We start from the raw sequence: 13,798 nt of genomic DNA on the forward strand, positions 1-13,798 counted from the left end.
GCTGTTAATGTGCGCTGTTTCCTCCGTTGGGACTAAACTCGTTGCACACTGCGTATACGCAATGTGCAGCAACTGCTTTGTAGCGTATACGTAATATTTGCATTTGGGTAATCTCGTCTTTAAACGCTTACAGGCTACTGTGGACAAACTCGTTGCCAAAGCAAATACATCGGCCGTGCTGGGCACCTCCTCCTGGAAGGAACAGTTCAAGGATGCACTCACCGTTATTCCAGGTAAACGTCGTAATCGCATTAATGAATGCCAGTCTCAAACCGCAATTGCAATGCTTTGTACCCGCCCACAGCCGATGAAAGTGAAGTTGATGGCGATGACGGTGCGGAGGAGGAAATACCTCGTTGTGTGGACTACATAAGTCATTTCGTGTGTCTGTTCTGGAAGGTGCTGTTCGCATTCGTGCCGCCCACAGGTAAGCTTTGATGGTCTAACTATTGGAATTGATGTAAAAACTGATGAGTTTGTGCAGATATATGCGGCGGCTATGTCACCTTCGTCGTATCCATAAGCGTTATTGGTGTGATTACCGCAGTTATTGGCGATGCTGCCACCTATTTTGGCTGTGCACTCAACGTCAAGGACTCGGTTACTGCCATTTGCTTTGTGGCACTTGGCACCAGTATACCAGGTATTAAACTGAAATAACTACTCTCATAAATAGTAACTCATCTGGGTTCCTTAATGCGTTTGCTGCAGATACATTTGCCAGCATCATTGCGTCGAAGCAGGACGATAGTGCCGATAACTGCATTGGCAACGTAACTGGCAGCAATGCAGTCAATGTATTCCTTGGCATTGGACTGGCGTGGTCCCTGGCCTCAATCTATCACATGGCGCATGGCACAACCTTCAATGTGGAGCCGGGCACGTAAGTTGAACTTTGATATCTAAAATATTTTTCATCTATTAATAATATATATAATATTTGCAGCATTGGCTTCGCTGTGGCGCTTTTTTGCGCCGAGGCAATGATCGCCATTTCCATCATGATGTATCGACGCACTAAGAAATCAATTGGAGCCGAACTTGGCGGACCTGTCGCATCGAAATGGACTCACGCATCGATTCTCTTCCTACTGTGGGTCCTGTATTTGACTATAAGCACACTGGAAGCGTACCACGTCATCAAGATCTAAGCAGTAAAAAGCAGCTCTATATAGTAAAGCGATGCATCGAGATACGAGTACTTTCATTCATTTTTTCATTTTTAAGAATTTGTTTTGCAACGTAATCAAATATTATTAATACGAGTGTCGTTCTCTGCAAAAATGCAAATGCATAATACGCAATATACTATATTTATGTAGATCTGTATGTACTTATGTGTATGTGCGTGTGTATTGTGTGTGCAATTGCAATTGCGATTTATACTATATTGATAATTAGTCAAATTTATGTTAATATTAAAAATTGTAATTTGTAACTAGATTACTCGAGCTATTTTAAAGAATTGATGTAATTAATATGCTTATTGTAAATACAAAGGCTGCCCGGGCTCGGCAAACAAGCAACGTGATCATTATTATCATAATTACTCTATTATTATCATTATTATTATTATGATTATTACAATTATGTTTTACATCTGAATGTTCTAGAGATGAAATATCATTCTTTTGTCATTATTATCATTGTTGTTGTTTGTTATAGCTGTACTTAATATTTAAAAGAAAAAAACAACAAAGCATATACTATATGAAAATATGTCAAATTTACATGTTAAATTGATAAATTGTTATGCATAATTTACGTTTAAAATGTCTCTCCATTAATTATCGCGATCAGCCATTGTTAATTTAATAGATGTGTAAGAAAATGAAAGATCAAAATTTTTAAATATATATTTACTGTACGATTCGAAAAGTTAATCCCCCTACCTAACATATATTACAGCTACTACTTCTACTACTATCTCTAGTCAAAAAAATTGAAAACGAAAAAAAAACTAAATAAAACTCTTTTAACAACTCTTATAACTCTACTTAGAATTGAACACAGCTTCTATAGGAAATGGACCTAAGCTAGACAAAAATAAAGAAGAAATAATCCTAAACTAAACTTAACTCCGACCAATTTGAAATGCGGCACTTTTAGTACGACCACCAGTGTAAATTGCACTGCACTACATAAATCTACTTACTTGAAAGACTTTCATTTACTTTGTACTTTGTCACCGATATTGGAACGATAGATATCGATCAGTGGGAAACGATAAACAAAAAAAAAAAAAAAAAAAAAAACGGAACATAAACGAGATAACGTTATTAAGGCAACACCAAATGTTTGTTAAATGGATGTATTTTTTGTATAATGTTATTCTATTTTTTAATACAACATTTTGAAATGAATACCAAATGGAAATACTTAATTATATACGAGTACTACATACAATATATATAATAAATATATATATTAACCAACAACTATAGACAAAAAGAATAATAACAACAAACAAAAAAATCTATGATCATTCGTATCATAAGCTGTATGGGAACCTAATGGGAATATGCGCCAAATTTAGAATAATAAACAATATTATTAATACGATAAACATCTAATACAAATGACTACTACTAAGTTATAAATAGTTGGGAATGTATTTAATGCAAATTATATCAATGTTTGGTCTAAGCTCATGCAAATTAAATTCAATTTTTGAATTATCACTTGGTTTTCCTCTGTTTGTGTTTGTCTTTTGTGTTTCTTCACCAAAGTTCACCCAAAATTGATGATAATTTCTGCAGTTATTTAGAGATATATTCCTATGTATTCCGTGTAATCAGAATATTACTGCAGTTAACAGGCGATTAGATTGAGTCGTAACAGAATCAGGTTAATGAACGCATAGATGAGCAAATGAATGGCATACGATTAGATTGGGGAGCAGCAATAAATAAAGTATCTATTATCTATATAGATATACATAGATATATAACACAGCAAAACTATTTCAGTGCGATATTTATGAATAGGAATACTAAAACTAGAGTACACACATTTTGAGATAACTTGATATGGGCAATGGCAAATAAAACGAGTAAAGTGCTTCCGATATAGCATCTAGGTACATCTATAGAGTTAGCAGCGTCACAACAATGATCAATGAGCATGAAAGAGTTCAATAAGCTTATGGAAATAACTAAACACATACATATATAGAATATAGTATACTACAAACTACTTATATACAAATATATGATTAAATTATATCATGCTTTACGATTTACATTTGATTTCATTTGGTTTTCGTTACTAATCTTATTTACCTTTTACATTTCAGTTTTTTGGACGTATGAGATTCGAAATATTTTTAGTAGTTAAGTGTATCGAATATTTAAATATAATATATATACATAATTGATGTTTGCTATGGTGTATTTTTGATTCAAACTTTTAATTACATTTTTATATGTATAAGTCAGAATATATACAGAAAACAAATGAAATTTAAAATATATATAGCGTATATGTGAAACTCAATAAAGATCACTTCAACTTTATCAAAAATATATATTATACTATATATACGAAAGTTAATATGCCTAGTATTAGCATCCATAGATTAGCTGACATCCGAAAACAGAGAATATCTTTGCTACATTAATATCTAAAACTAATAAGAATAATAATATTAACAATAGCTTAATGTTTTCATCTTAACAAACTACTAATTGCTCTACAACGATTACAACAACAAATAACAACTATTTATAATTGGGGAGCAGTTAAGAAAATGAGTTAAGATTTGTAAGAGCATCTACATATTCGTATCTATGCACTTACAAACGTATAACAAAACTTGGTGTTTACCTACATTATAAAATACTAAGGTTAGTCTTTAGGGAATCCCTCAGCATTACTCGACAACAACAAAAACGAAAACAAAAACAAACAGAACGCGTTGCATCTATGCATCTGTGTATGTATTTCCAAAGCATGTTAACCCAAAATAACAAAAAAAAAAAAAACAACAACAACAAATACAAATACAAACCCAAAACAAAAACAAAACAACAAATACAATTAAATAAATAAAAATGTGTTAAACTCATTTGCAAGTAGAACGTTGTATGCTTTATCTCCGATAACTGGGAAGAAGCGTGCGGCTGATCAATGGGGCCGGTCACTGCCATCTTGCGGGATTTGTGGAAACTGGGCGACAAGTTCGTCTCATTGTAATTATGTAATCAAGTAACAGACCAAGAGATCCATAAATAATACAGACAAAAAAACAAGCAAGAACGGAAAAAATCTAGTATTGACAGTAAGAGACCTGTTCACTTTTGTTTCACATCTAAAAATTATAAATATTACTTATTATTTCTTTATCACTGATTAGCAATCAAACAGACAGTCAGTTATATTGAATTATCTATTAACTCACATTCACAATAAAGAACAAAACCTATACAACTTTTTTATATTTTTCAAAGATGAACAGGTCTAAAAAAATAAAACAAGAGAGAAAGTAAAGAGCAGAGAAAAACGAGCACATTACGATAAGCCAAATCAGTGCAAAAAGCTTGAGGCGGAAGATGAGCGACAGCGACAACCACGACGACAACGACGACGAGATAAAGTTGTTTACAGGAATCTGAAAAATTCAAGAAAAAGGCAAACAACAATAAAACAATGAAACTTGCGACGCACGGAAAGCTAATTTAAGTTGAAACAAAGCACAAACCAGACGCCAGTTTCCAGTTGTCCACAACCCAAAGAGTCGTTGTCGCTGCGAGCTCAACAGCAACAGCAGCATCTGCATCAGCAACGGCAACAGCATCCGTCCCTCTTTCTAGTGCCTGTAGTAGTGTGGAGTGTTTGTAATCCTCGGCCTCAGTCAGAGACAAAAGAGGCAAAGCAAATACGAATACAAATATGTCCTGTGATGAGAGAACAGCACTGCTGGCAACGCAATTGCAGCGAGGACAACAGCAGCATCACATCATTGTCGTGCCGTTAGGCAAGGATCCAAAGGATTATGAACCCGTTTTCACAACTGCTGAGTAAACGTTTTACTGTCACATTTCATTAAAAAATAACTTCATTTGTCCATTCCCCCCACCGACTTTTATGTTGTTCCGCTGTCCTGCCTGGCTGCCTGTTTGCCTGTTTGTCTCTCTTGTCTGTCACTTTTCGACAGTCACTCGTATGGCTTGACACTGGAGGAGCTGCTGCCCTTTGCGAAGGATCCCTGGTGGCAGAATGTGCGTCGTCTGTCCACTGCCTGCCTCTGGCTGACATTTCTACTCACTCTGTTGGCTGCCATTGCGATGGCTTATTTCCATGACGATGCCACCGTTGTCTGTCGACCTAATCGAGTAATTACCACGACATTGCCACCGCTGTCGCTTGCCTTGGCCAACAACAGCACAGCAACACTGCTGCTGTCCGGCTAATAGCGTGCACTTATCTCAGTGGAAGTGGAACTGGAACATTTGATTATGGATGCTGAAATTGCACACTTTGGATTACATCAGCCAAACGAACAGCAGCATGGGCTTAGTTTTCCGTGAGCTGTTTTCCCGGCCGGCACAGCTGTTGACTTAGCGATAAGCCTTTCGCGGGGGGAAGAAACTAAACCGAATGATTGATTTGTTTGGATTACGAATTTGTTGATGTGTTTACGATTTTCTATTTATTGTTATTGTATAGTATTATAATTGTAGACTCTAATAATAAATCATAGGAAAACCGATTTAATTTAAGACCTTACTCAATGAATGTTTCGAGCTGGGGAAACTCCACAACTTCATCGTATAATTATTGATTCTCTCTATGTTAAGTAGTTTCATATTTAATATGTACAGGAATTTGCATATTGTTCTGATATTGCAAAAATGTACAACTTAATTAAATGCAATTACCACTTGTAAAGTTGCTGAGTTGATTTAAGTGCTTTTCGATTGATTTGCCGCCGTCAGAACGCTGAAAGCAAACATTAATTTCCAATTTAAAAGTTACTTCTTTTTTGTTTTTTCATAAAATCCGATGAACAAATACTTAAATACTTGATACTTGAGATTTTATAATATACAAGAACTTAAAAAATAAGCAGACATTGTAAAATAATAAACAAAATTTTTCGTATCTTCTAAAGATACAAATCTGTCTGTTGACTCTGACTAAAGACAATAAAAAGAATTTCAAAATGTCCGTGAAGATTAAACCTTAATTTGAACGATAAGAATTTCTCTGTGCGAAAAGAATTTTGTTCATTTTCTCTTCTATATTTTATATAAATTAATAATACAAAATACAGAAGAGAACATGGGAAAAAATTAAATTAATTTTCAGCTAAAAATAAAATTTTTGATATAACATGCGAGTATATTTGTCTACTAGTTGTTGACCAAAATTGTTTTTTATATTTAAATAAAGTGACTATTTACCCCATTGTATGATCTTTGGTATCATTGCCTCTCCAAATTGGCTCCATTACGCGCACCAAAGACATCGGCTGACTAAAGCTCGCCTTGTGCAGCCTTGGCGCCTGCTTGGCCTCCGACCAGGGTTCAAAATCAAACTCAAATCCAGGCAAATCTTCACAGTTGATATAGCGATTGCCCTGAGATCGATGACGCTCCATCACATGCTCTCGTATCTCATGAATGCCATCGGAATTGCGACAAATGATGGCAGCCAAGCTGCTTTTATAAATCTCGGCTAATTGTGCTATAGAAAAACCCAGTTTAAAACAAATTTAGAGGGGGTATTTAATTATCTTACGTTTTGTGAATCGCTGTGGGCCAAATTTACGCTCATACCAATGGGAATCGCCCAGCTTGATACGCATAAACTGATCAGAGACAAGGCAGCTAAGCAGTGGCCCAAATATGGCGCCATCTAGCGGCGGCTCACTGAGAGCACCCGTATAGACATCAACATCCTGTGGGGAGCTAAAGAATAGAATGCAAATCAGTCGGATCAGCAAGCAACAAACTCAATACTAACTCGTAGATCTGCTTGATGGACACCAAGGTGGAATTGTCCACAGCCAACGCCATTTGCTCCCAGGTATCCACAGGAGGCAGGCCACAGTGTCGTCGAAATACCGGGTAAGCCGGTATGCCATGATCGCGACCACGCTGAATATTCAATGAAACCAAATCCAAACCACAAACTGGCACTTTGTCCTCCGCAGTGCCTTCGAATAGCTTCTGAGTGATCTCCAGCGAGAAAAAGCGATCGACTCGCAACACTGGCGTATTTGCTGCTGCCAATAGCGCATGATCGATGCCATGGCGAGACCAAAGCGAGAATGGATTGAACAGCATCTTGTGCAGCTCCATGGCCTCGGGTGTGCTATTGTCTCGCGACACATTGAATAAACCCGGCAGCAAAGTGTGGGCAAAGCGAAACGCGGCGCCTGCAAAGCAATTGGCAATGCTGGGATTCACACGATGATCGTAAGTGTCCGGCGCATTGAGATTGTCACTCGCAGGCAACAGGCCCTTGGCCTGGCTAAGATTACGGCCCAGCAGCACGGGCAGAAACTCATTGTAGGTGATGTGCGCCAGCTGAGCGCCCACAATCTTGCGTGCCTCTTGGAAGATACGTTCATCATCCCAGTCTGGATTGAGCTTGTGCAGTCTGCGTGCCAGATAATTGTGCTGCCTGGCCCACAGCAGATGCATGGAGGTCAGCAGTAGATTCTCATTGGCACGATCATCGCCCGACTCGAAGCAGTATTTGCCCTGTCGCGTCATCAGCACACGATTGCAGCCATCCTCGGAATTCGAGGAGATGGGCAACAACTCGCGTTCATCCTCGGTGACAAACATGCGCAAAGTGCCATTAATGTAGGTGCGCAGCTGGCGCTGCCGTTGCTCCAAGTTGCCATAGACCACGGAACCATCAATGAAAGCCGTTGCCTGGTTGAATTGCTGCCGCGGTCCAAATCTTCCCGTGGGTGCCGGAGCGGAACGCACAAAATTCATGCAGCTTAAATTGTAGTGCTGATAGTAGGGATCATTGGGCAGTATGTGCACTGGAAAGCACTCAGGATGCGGTTCCTCTGTGCGCGCTGCACAGCAATCGATGGAGTCGCCTTCTTGCGCTGTTGTCAGCGAGGTGGCTGTGATGTCGTGATCCAGAAACTGACCAAACACCGCCAGCATCACTGTGAAATTCGAGTCTGTTTCATAGCTGGAGCGATGTATGCTCAACGAGACTTGTCGCGCTGGCGGCAGCTGCCCATGATGACTTGCTCTTGGCGCTGCAATGCCATCGGCATAATCCGGCGCCACCATACGACGATAGGGCACCATTGAGGCGCCATAGGTGCGTGGATGATCCTTGTTGTTGCACACCCCCGTGCTACGTCTGAAACGCTCATTGAAGTCACAATCCAAGCGCAACACTGTCGGATCCGGCAGCACAATCGCGGGACCAAGTCCAATGTTGCTGCGTCCCGGCTCCTTCGTGTAGTTGAAGCGCTGGGCAATCTCCAGCGTGGCATGATTCTCCACGTAACCACGGCGTGCCAACTTGCGTGCCTCCGGATTGGTGCTAAGCGAACGATAGTGTCGATATTGCGGCGTATTAATCGCACTGGGCTGCAGACCTTCTTCCAGGATCTCGCGATCGCCCAGCGCCTTGATGCCAGCACTAACCGCCTGAGCTCCCTCCTTGGGATCCAGTGTCTCGCGGCGCAGCGCCCAATCGGCCTCAGGTTCATCCGGTATGGGTCGCTTAGTGGCTGCTAAAGTCTCAATTACCGAACTCTCGTTTGTAACAAAAAAGAAGCTGGGACTGTTTTCGCCGTCGCTGTTCTCACCTCTGCCATAGCCACTTCCACTCAACCACAATGCCAGACAGAGGGCGGCAATCACAATCACTCTGCGGGTAGGAAAGTGAAATTAATTTGTGGTTAATATATTTGCGGTTAAGCCCGGCAGGCTAAACGTTAATAGTGGGTCAACAACAGGGGATATCAAATGACCCAAACCACACAGTTAAAAGCAGAGCTCTTGAAGAGCCGCGATTCTTAAGCTTTCTATTGGTAATCCTTTACCCCAAAAAAAATGCACTTCAACACTCACACAAACGTCACGGTCATGCAACACTGAAACTGCTTCATTTTGGAGCGACGCGCACGCGGAGAGACGCCGCCAGGAAACACATAGGTTGGTCCCTGATACGGCGGCAGGGCCACATAACCGGAGCTGCTGGCGGCGGCGGTCAGCGGTGTTGTTTCGTCCGTCATGATCAAAGCACAACTGATGAGTGGCACAACTGCAACTGCAGTTGAAGTTGCAGCAGGGCAGCCGCTGTTTAAAGTTGCAGCAAAACACTTGATGGGCTTCGGCTGTGTTCGCCACACTTGAGATACTTTCGCCGGCAAACGCGCGACAAGCTGACAAAGCAACTTAGCTTATAATATTTTATAATACCAGCGTTTGAGCTGCACAACAACAAAGCTGACAACTGTCCAACCTCGCACACAGAATAAGTCGTCGTTGTTGTTATTATTGTTGTTACGTTCTTAAAGTTAAGTTTTATTAATTGGCAAAATGACGAAGATGATTACAGTTCCATATCTTTCGCTTGCTTAAACAAATCGCCCACATATTCGTAGGTTAACTTGAGCAGATATTGAAATGATTTGTGCTGTGGCAATTCTCCCAACTCGATGCTGTCCAAGAAGTCTTCCATGGGTGGCAGAAAGGTGTCCGACTCTTGCCCCATCATCTGCGACAGTTCAATGATTCTGAAGAATAACAGCTTTTGTATATATTCGATGGCATTGTTCGTATCATAATCGGTCCAGTTATCGCGCCGTATGGCCGCACACCATATTTTATGTCTCATATCGTAGGGTTGATCCACATAAGTGAGCAACTCCAGCGCCTTGCGGAACTCTACTTCGGTGGCTGCATCATTTTCCTCAGCAATGTATAGCTGCAATTTCAATAAATGAATACTAAACTAATAATAGAAATCCTAAGAGTCATACTTACATTAATAATCTCATCTGGCTTGAGCACCTTCTGATCGGTCGAATCGAAGCCAAAGTTTTGCAAGACGTCGTGTCCCAAATGTGATTGATATTCAATGATCGAGAGCTCGGTGTTTATTTTATCGACCTGCGCTGTCAAATCAGAAGATTCTGCAAAGGCGGCTAGCTTGGACAACGACAGCATAGACTTTTTGCGAGCAACAAATTCCGTTTCGCTTTGGGCCAGGTCAACTAGCACCTTGGACGCACGCTCAAAGTCGCCGTTAAACACAAGCTGTATCCAGCCCAGTGACGGATGATCGCGCATGAATTGCGACAACGCTGGCTGGTTGCCCTTGAAACGCTCGAACACCTCGCCATGCCGGTTCTGTCGCAAGTGCCAATTGATTGCGAACTGTGAAAAGTCAAAGTCTTCATATTTGCGTGTGTACTCATCCAAGCGATCCTTGTCCTGTGTCTCATCGCAGATGAGCACAAGACTCTGGAAGTCCAAATACTTTTCAGCAAGCTTTGCAGCGCACTCGTACTGTTGGTCCTTGACTATTAAGCAATCAGTTAATAAATGGGTTTATTTTGATTTATTGTTATCACTTACTTAGCACAGAGATTAGATCGCTTCGCTGCGCCTCGAATTGTTGCTGCAGCACCTGATACTTTTCCGTATCTCGCACGCTCTCCAAATAGTTCTTGCGCCCCTCCAATACCATGTCCATCAACTCCAATATTTGCTGATATAGCTGATGTTTCAGCTCCGATTCGTTGACACACTGCGCGCCATAGCGAATGCTAAGATCGATGAGACGGGAAAGTGAATCGTGTACGCCTGCATTTCCAGGCGTCGCTGTCCACGGTTGATTCTCGTATGTGCTGGAGTTCAACTTGAAACTGTTGGCATTCTGCTCACGATATCTAAACACCTGACTCAACGTATTCAGCACAATCACATTGATATCCGAGATGTATTGCGCCACCGAAACTGTTGTGCGATTTTGAGCCGCAATACGTTCATCGGCCATGTCAGCCAGCGATTCAAATACGCATTGGAACTTGCACAGCTTAACGTAGAATATATCCTGTGCGGTGAGGCTGCCATTGGGCTTCTCATCCCATTCGGCAACACTCAGTTCAATGGCCTCCTCGATTATCTTGGGCATTTTACTTTGGATCGTACGCAAAGCTGCAGCTGCAATAATCTTTTCGCCAATGTCTGCGAGTATGAAGCTGGTTGGCTTGAGTACATTGCTGCCACAGGGAATAGCATTGAGCTGCAATTAAATGAAAACCTATAATCCAAGTCCATGATTCAACTAGGTTTTAACGCACCTTCTCCCACAGACCACTGAAGTGCAAAAAGTCTATAAAGTGCTGGAAGGCAATGCTCTTGTCACGTAACTGGTTTATGATCTGCATGGAGCGAGAGCTGCCCAACGCATGTCGATTGCCATCGTACTGCTCAATGGCTGATTGCCAGCGTGGATCAGCAATAGGCAAATCCTCAGCCAAGTCCTCCGCAATTGTGATGACAACTCTAATATAAAACAGATTAGCATTAGCATTGATATGCATTTAAATAAATACAAAGTAAAACGCACCTATCCAGCTTATATGCATCCAAGGGTCCGCCATTTGGATCGGGTTCTGCAATACTCTCCATAAGATCAGCAATAATTGTGTTAACCATGTTATTATTGCGTTTCAGACGGTATAGGAAAGCAGCCTTTAATTGGCCAACCTCATTGTTGAGCTCGGAATAGACATCATCGGGATCCAGTTGATACATAGGCAAATTGTTGGAGCTGTCGGCCATTACGCTTTGATCGGGTGCACTGAAACTGGCATTGAATGAAAGGGGCGCAAACAGATCCGGTGAATTACAGCTGCTCATGTTCATCAAATCGGTGCTGTCAAAATCGCCGGGTGTAATCGAAACTAGACCATGTGTGCGGCTAAAGAAGAGTGGCAAATGATTGCAGAAGGCAGCGCTAAGGATGCGATCGTCATGCAAATGAAACTCGACTTTTTCCGCCTCCATTTCAGCTGTGGGTGCCGAGTTTGCCAAAAGCAGTGGATAAACAATCTTGGGCGTGTACAGATACATCTGTGAGTTGCCGACAATGATGCGCACACTGAGACACTCCTGCACCGTCTTGCTGTTGAAAAACTTGTTGAGTTTCAGCGGCGTAAAGCACTCTAGTTGCATGCTCTCCTCTTGAGCGGTGGCCACAACTGTTAAAGTAATAAATTGAATTAAGTATCCTGCTGGATATTAAAGTATAGTCTATGATTTACCTATGGAGTAATACATCTGTGGTGTGTGCGACTGGTTTACGGCACCAACAAGAATATAGGCATATCCTCTGACCACATGAAAGTCAAGGAAGTGCAAGTCCACCTCAGCATCGTTGGGTGTTCGAATATTCCAGAACTTAAGCAAGATCATCTCACGCATTTTGCGCAACAGTTCCACATCCTCGTAGATTAGTTTCTCAGTGTTGCCCTTGTTGGAAATGCGCCAGCGTTGAATCGCACGATCCGAGAGTACAGCAACAACAGTTTCACCGTCATCTGTATTGCCCTCACAACACATGCCAACTAGGAACTAAAGGATACGGTTAATAGATAAGCAATACAGTTGCTTTCTAATGCTTACCTGATCTCTGTCATTGCCGCTATTCATGCCAATAAGCATGGAGGCAAATCTCTTGCCAAAACCACCGAGAAAACTCGTAGCTGGTTTGATTGTTTTGTGATGCAACGAATGCCGACCATTTGTGAGTCCAACGCGCAGGAATACCAAGGTGCAAGTGGACGTAATAGCCAAGTAGCCTTGCTGTGTGGGCAGATTGAGCAGCTGCACGAACTCCTGCCCCGCTAGTATGGACAAATCCACCGAATTATTGTCGTGCGCTATAGATGCCCAGTAGCGCACCTCGCCAGTGGCAGAGACGGCAATACATGAAGCCATTTGCTGTCCCTCAACTTGAAAGACGCTGACCAATTCACTCTTGTGGCCAATGTCGCTGTGTGGCAATGTTAGTTCACGACACTGCGCCGATGCCGTTCCTCGTCGTGGTGTCTTGCCCATGCGTGGCGGCGATGCAGTTTTGGCGGCGCTAGGTGTATCCTTATATTGCCATATTAGCAAACGACGTCCTTGCACCACCTGGAAATCCAAAAGGATCTCGTTTTTAATATGAAAACGGTAATATATATGCTGCTATAGTTACCCAGGCCCATCCACTTTGCGTTATCTTAGCTGACACCAAGTTTGAAGCTTGCCCGGCAAAAGTTAAGGCCTCATTGACAACCACGGGCAGCGCATGACCATAACTTTCGACGACATTGTAATCCGAGCGTATGCCGGGTATCGACTGTGTTGTCGATCTAGCGGAAAGGCTGAGCCGACTGCAAATGGAAAACAAATTATATATTTCTAATATTAATGTCCCTAGTTTGTGCTCTCACCTATTATTGAGTGCTGTCTTTTTTAAGCTGCCTGGGATCGGGGAATGATTCGCATTGCCGCCAAAAAATGATTTGCGCCCGACTTCTGAAGGCGCCAAGGGCAGCGATCGTCGCATGCTCGGTGAGCCATCCTGCGCAACTCGATAAAGCTGCTTCTGCATACTGCGCTCCATTCTATATATACTTTTTATAAGCAACAAATTAACTTTTCACTTACAAACAATAAACACATGTACACTGAACAAACTGCGGCGCCGGCAACAAGAATTTATCGAATTAAATGCTATCGATTTTCGGCATTGTTGATAATTATCGCTGCATGCCTACTTATTATGTGCGATAGTTAATATCGTTAATTCG

At 41.6% G+C, this 13,798-nt stretch overlaps 4 protein-coding genes across 16 annotated transcripts in view; 2 read left to right on the forward strand and 2 right to left on the reverse strand.

Moving 5' to 3' along the window:
• Nucleotides 1-1,991, forward strand: part of LOC117576938 (sodium/calcium exchanger 1) — a 35,769-nt gene extending 33,778 nt beyond the window's left edge. For all 13 annotated transcript variants that reach the window (XM_034262085.2, XM_034262084.2, XM_034262083.2 and 10 more), the window contains 5 exons: nucleotides 134-233; nucleotides 305-427; nucleotides 485-643; nucleotides 712-883; nucleotides 947-1,991. In XM_034262085.2, coding sequence (XP_034117976.1) covers nucleotides 134-233; nucleotides 305-427; nucleotides 485-643; nucleotides 712-883; nucleotides 947-1,151 — 759 coding nt within the window. In that variant the 3' untranslated portion in view covers nucleotides 1,152-1,991. The remainder of the gene's footprint in view (nucleotides 1-133; nucleotides 234-304; nucleotides 428-484; nucleotides 644-711; nucleotides 884-946) is intronic.
• A 2,636-nt stretch (nucleotides 1,992-4,627) lies between these two features.
• Nucleotides 4,628-5,710, forward strand: LOC117574997 (uncharacterized). Its single transcript, XM_034259070.2, has 2 exons — nucleotides 4,628-5,018; nucleotides 5,156-5,710. Exons 1-2 carry the CDS (start codon nucleotides 4,891-4,893, stop codon nucleotides 5,409-5,411), a joined length of 384 nt encoding a protein of 127 aa, XP_034114961.1. The 5' UTR covers nucleotides 4,628-4,890; the 3' UTR covers nucleotides 5,412-5,710.
• Nucleotides 5,711-5,762: 52 nt separating this feature from the next.
• Nucleotides 5,763-9,264, reverse strand: LOC117574996 (chorion peroxidase). Its single transcript, XM_034259069.2, has 5 exons — nucleotides 9,057-9,264; nucleotides 6,967-8,853; nucleotides 6,742-6,911; nucleotides 6,405-6,687; nucleotides 5,763-5,940 (listed from the first exon to the last, which is right to left on the reverse strand). The coding sequence occupies exons 1-5, from the start codon at nucleotides 9,218-9,220 to the stop codon at nucleotides 5,904-5,906; spliced, it is 2,541 nt and encodes an 846-aa protein (XP_034114960.1). The 5' UTR covers nucleotides 9,221-9,264; the 3' UTR covers nucleotides 5,763-5,903.
• A 202-nt stretch (nucleotides 9,265-9,466) lies between these two features.
• LOC117573465 (nuclear pore complex protein Nup133) lies at nucleotides 9,467-13,710 on the reverse strand. The gene is made up of 9 exons (XM_034256690.2): nucleotides 13,439-13,710; nucleotides 13,201-13,378; nucleotides 12,624-13,136; nucleotides 12,263-12,572; nucleotides 11,566-12,199; nucleotides 11,297-11,501; nucleotides 10,569-11,238; nucleotides 9,975-10,513; nucleotides 9,467-9,915 (listed from the first exon to the last, which is right to left on the reverse strand). The coding sequence occupies exons 1-9, from the start codon at nucleotides 13,609-13,611 to the stop codon at nucleotides 9,541-9,543; spliced, it is 3,597 nt and encodes a 1,198-aa protein (XP_034112581.1). The 5' UTR covers nucleotides 13,612-13,710; the 3' UTR covers nucleotides 9,467-9,540.
• Nucleotides 13,711-13,798: the final 88 nt, after the last annotated feature.

The sequence above is a fragment of the Drosophila albomicans genome, chromosome 2R, assembly GCF_009650485.2.
Source record: "Drosophila albomicans strain 15112-1751.03 chromosome 2R, ASM965048v2, whole genome shotgun sequence".
Lineage (NCBI taxonomy): Eukaryota > Metazoa > Arthropoda > Insecta > Diptera > Drosophilidae > Drosophila > Drosophila albomicans.

Excerpts from the sequence above, each read along its gene's own strand:
- LOC117573465 (XM_034256690.2), bottom strand. The coding sequence starts at position 13,611 with ATGGAGCGCAGTATGCAGAAGCAGCTTTATCGAGTTGCGCAGGATGGC. Across the intron at positions 12,573-12,623 it reads GCGGCAATGACAGAGATCAG|TTCCTAGTTGGCATGTGTTG; the intron begins GTAAGCATTAGA and ends CGTATCCTTTAG. Across the intron at positions 9,916-9,974 it reads AGCCAGATGAGATTATTAAT|CTATACATTGCTGAGGAAAA; the intron begins GTAAGTATGACT and ends TTGAAATTGCAG.
- LOC117574996 (XM_034259069.2), bottom strand. The coding sequence starts at position 9,220 with ATGACGGACGAAACAACACCGCTGACCGCCGCCGCCAGCAGCTCCGGT. Across the intron at positions 8,854-9,056 it reads TGCATGACCGTGACGTTTGT|AGTGATTGTGATTGCCGCCC; the intron begins GTGAGTGTTGAA and ends TCCTACCCGCAG. Across the intron at positions 6,912-6,966 it reads TCCATCAAGCAGATCTACGA|CTCCCCACAGGATGTTGATG; the intron begins GTTAGTATTGAG and ends TCTATTCTTTAG.
- LOC117574997 (XM_034259070.2), top strand. The coding sequence starts at position 4,891 with ATGTCCTGTGATGAGAGAACAGCACTGCTGGCAACGCAATTGCAGCGA. Across the intron at positions 5,019-5,155 it reads CCCGTTTTCACAACTGCTGA|TCACTCGTATGGCTTGACAC; the intron begins GTAAACGTTTTA and ends ACTTTTCGACAG.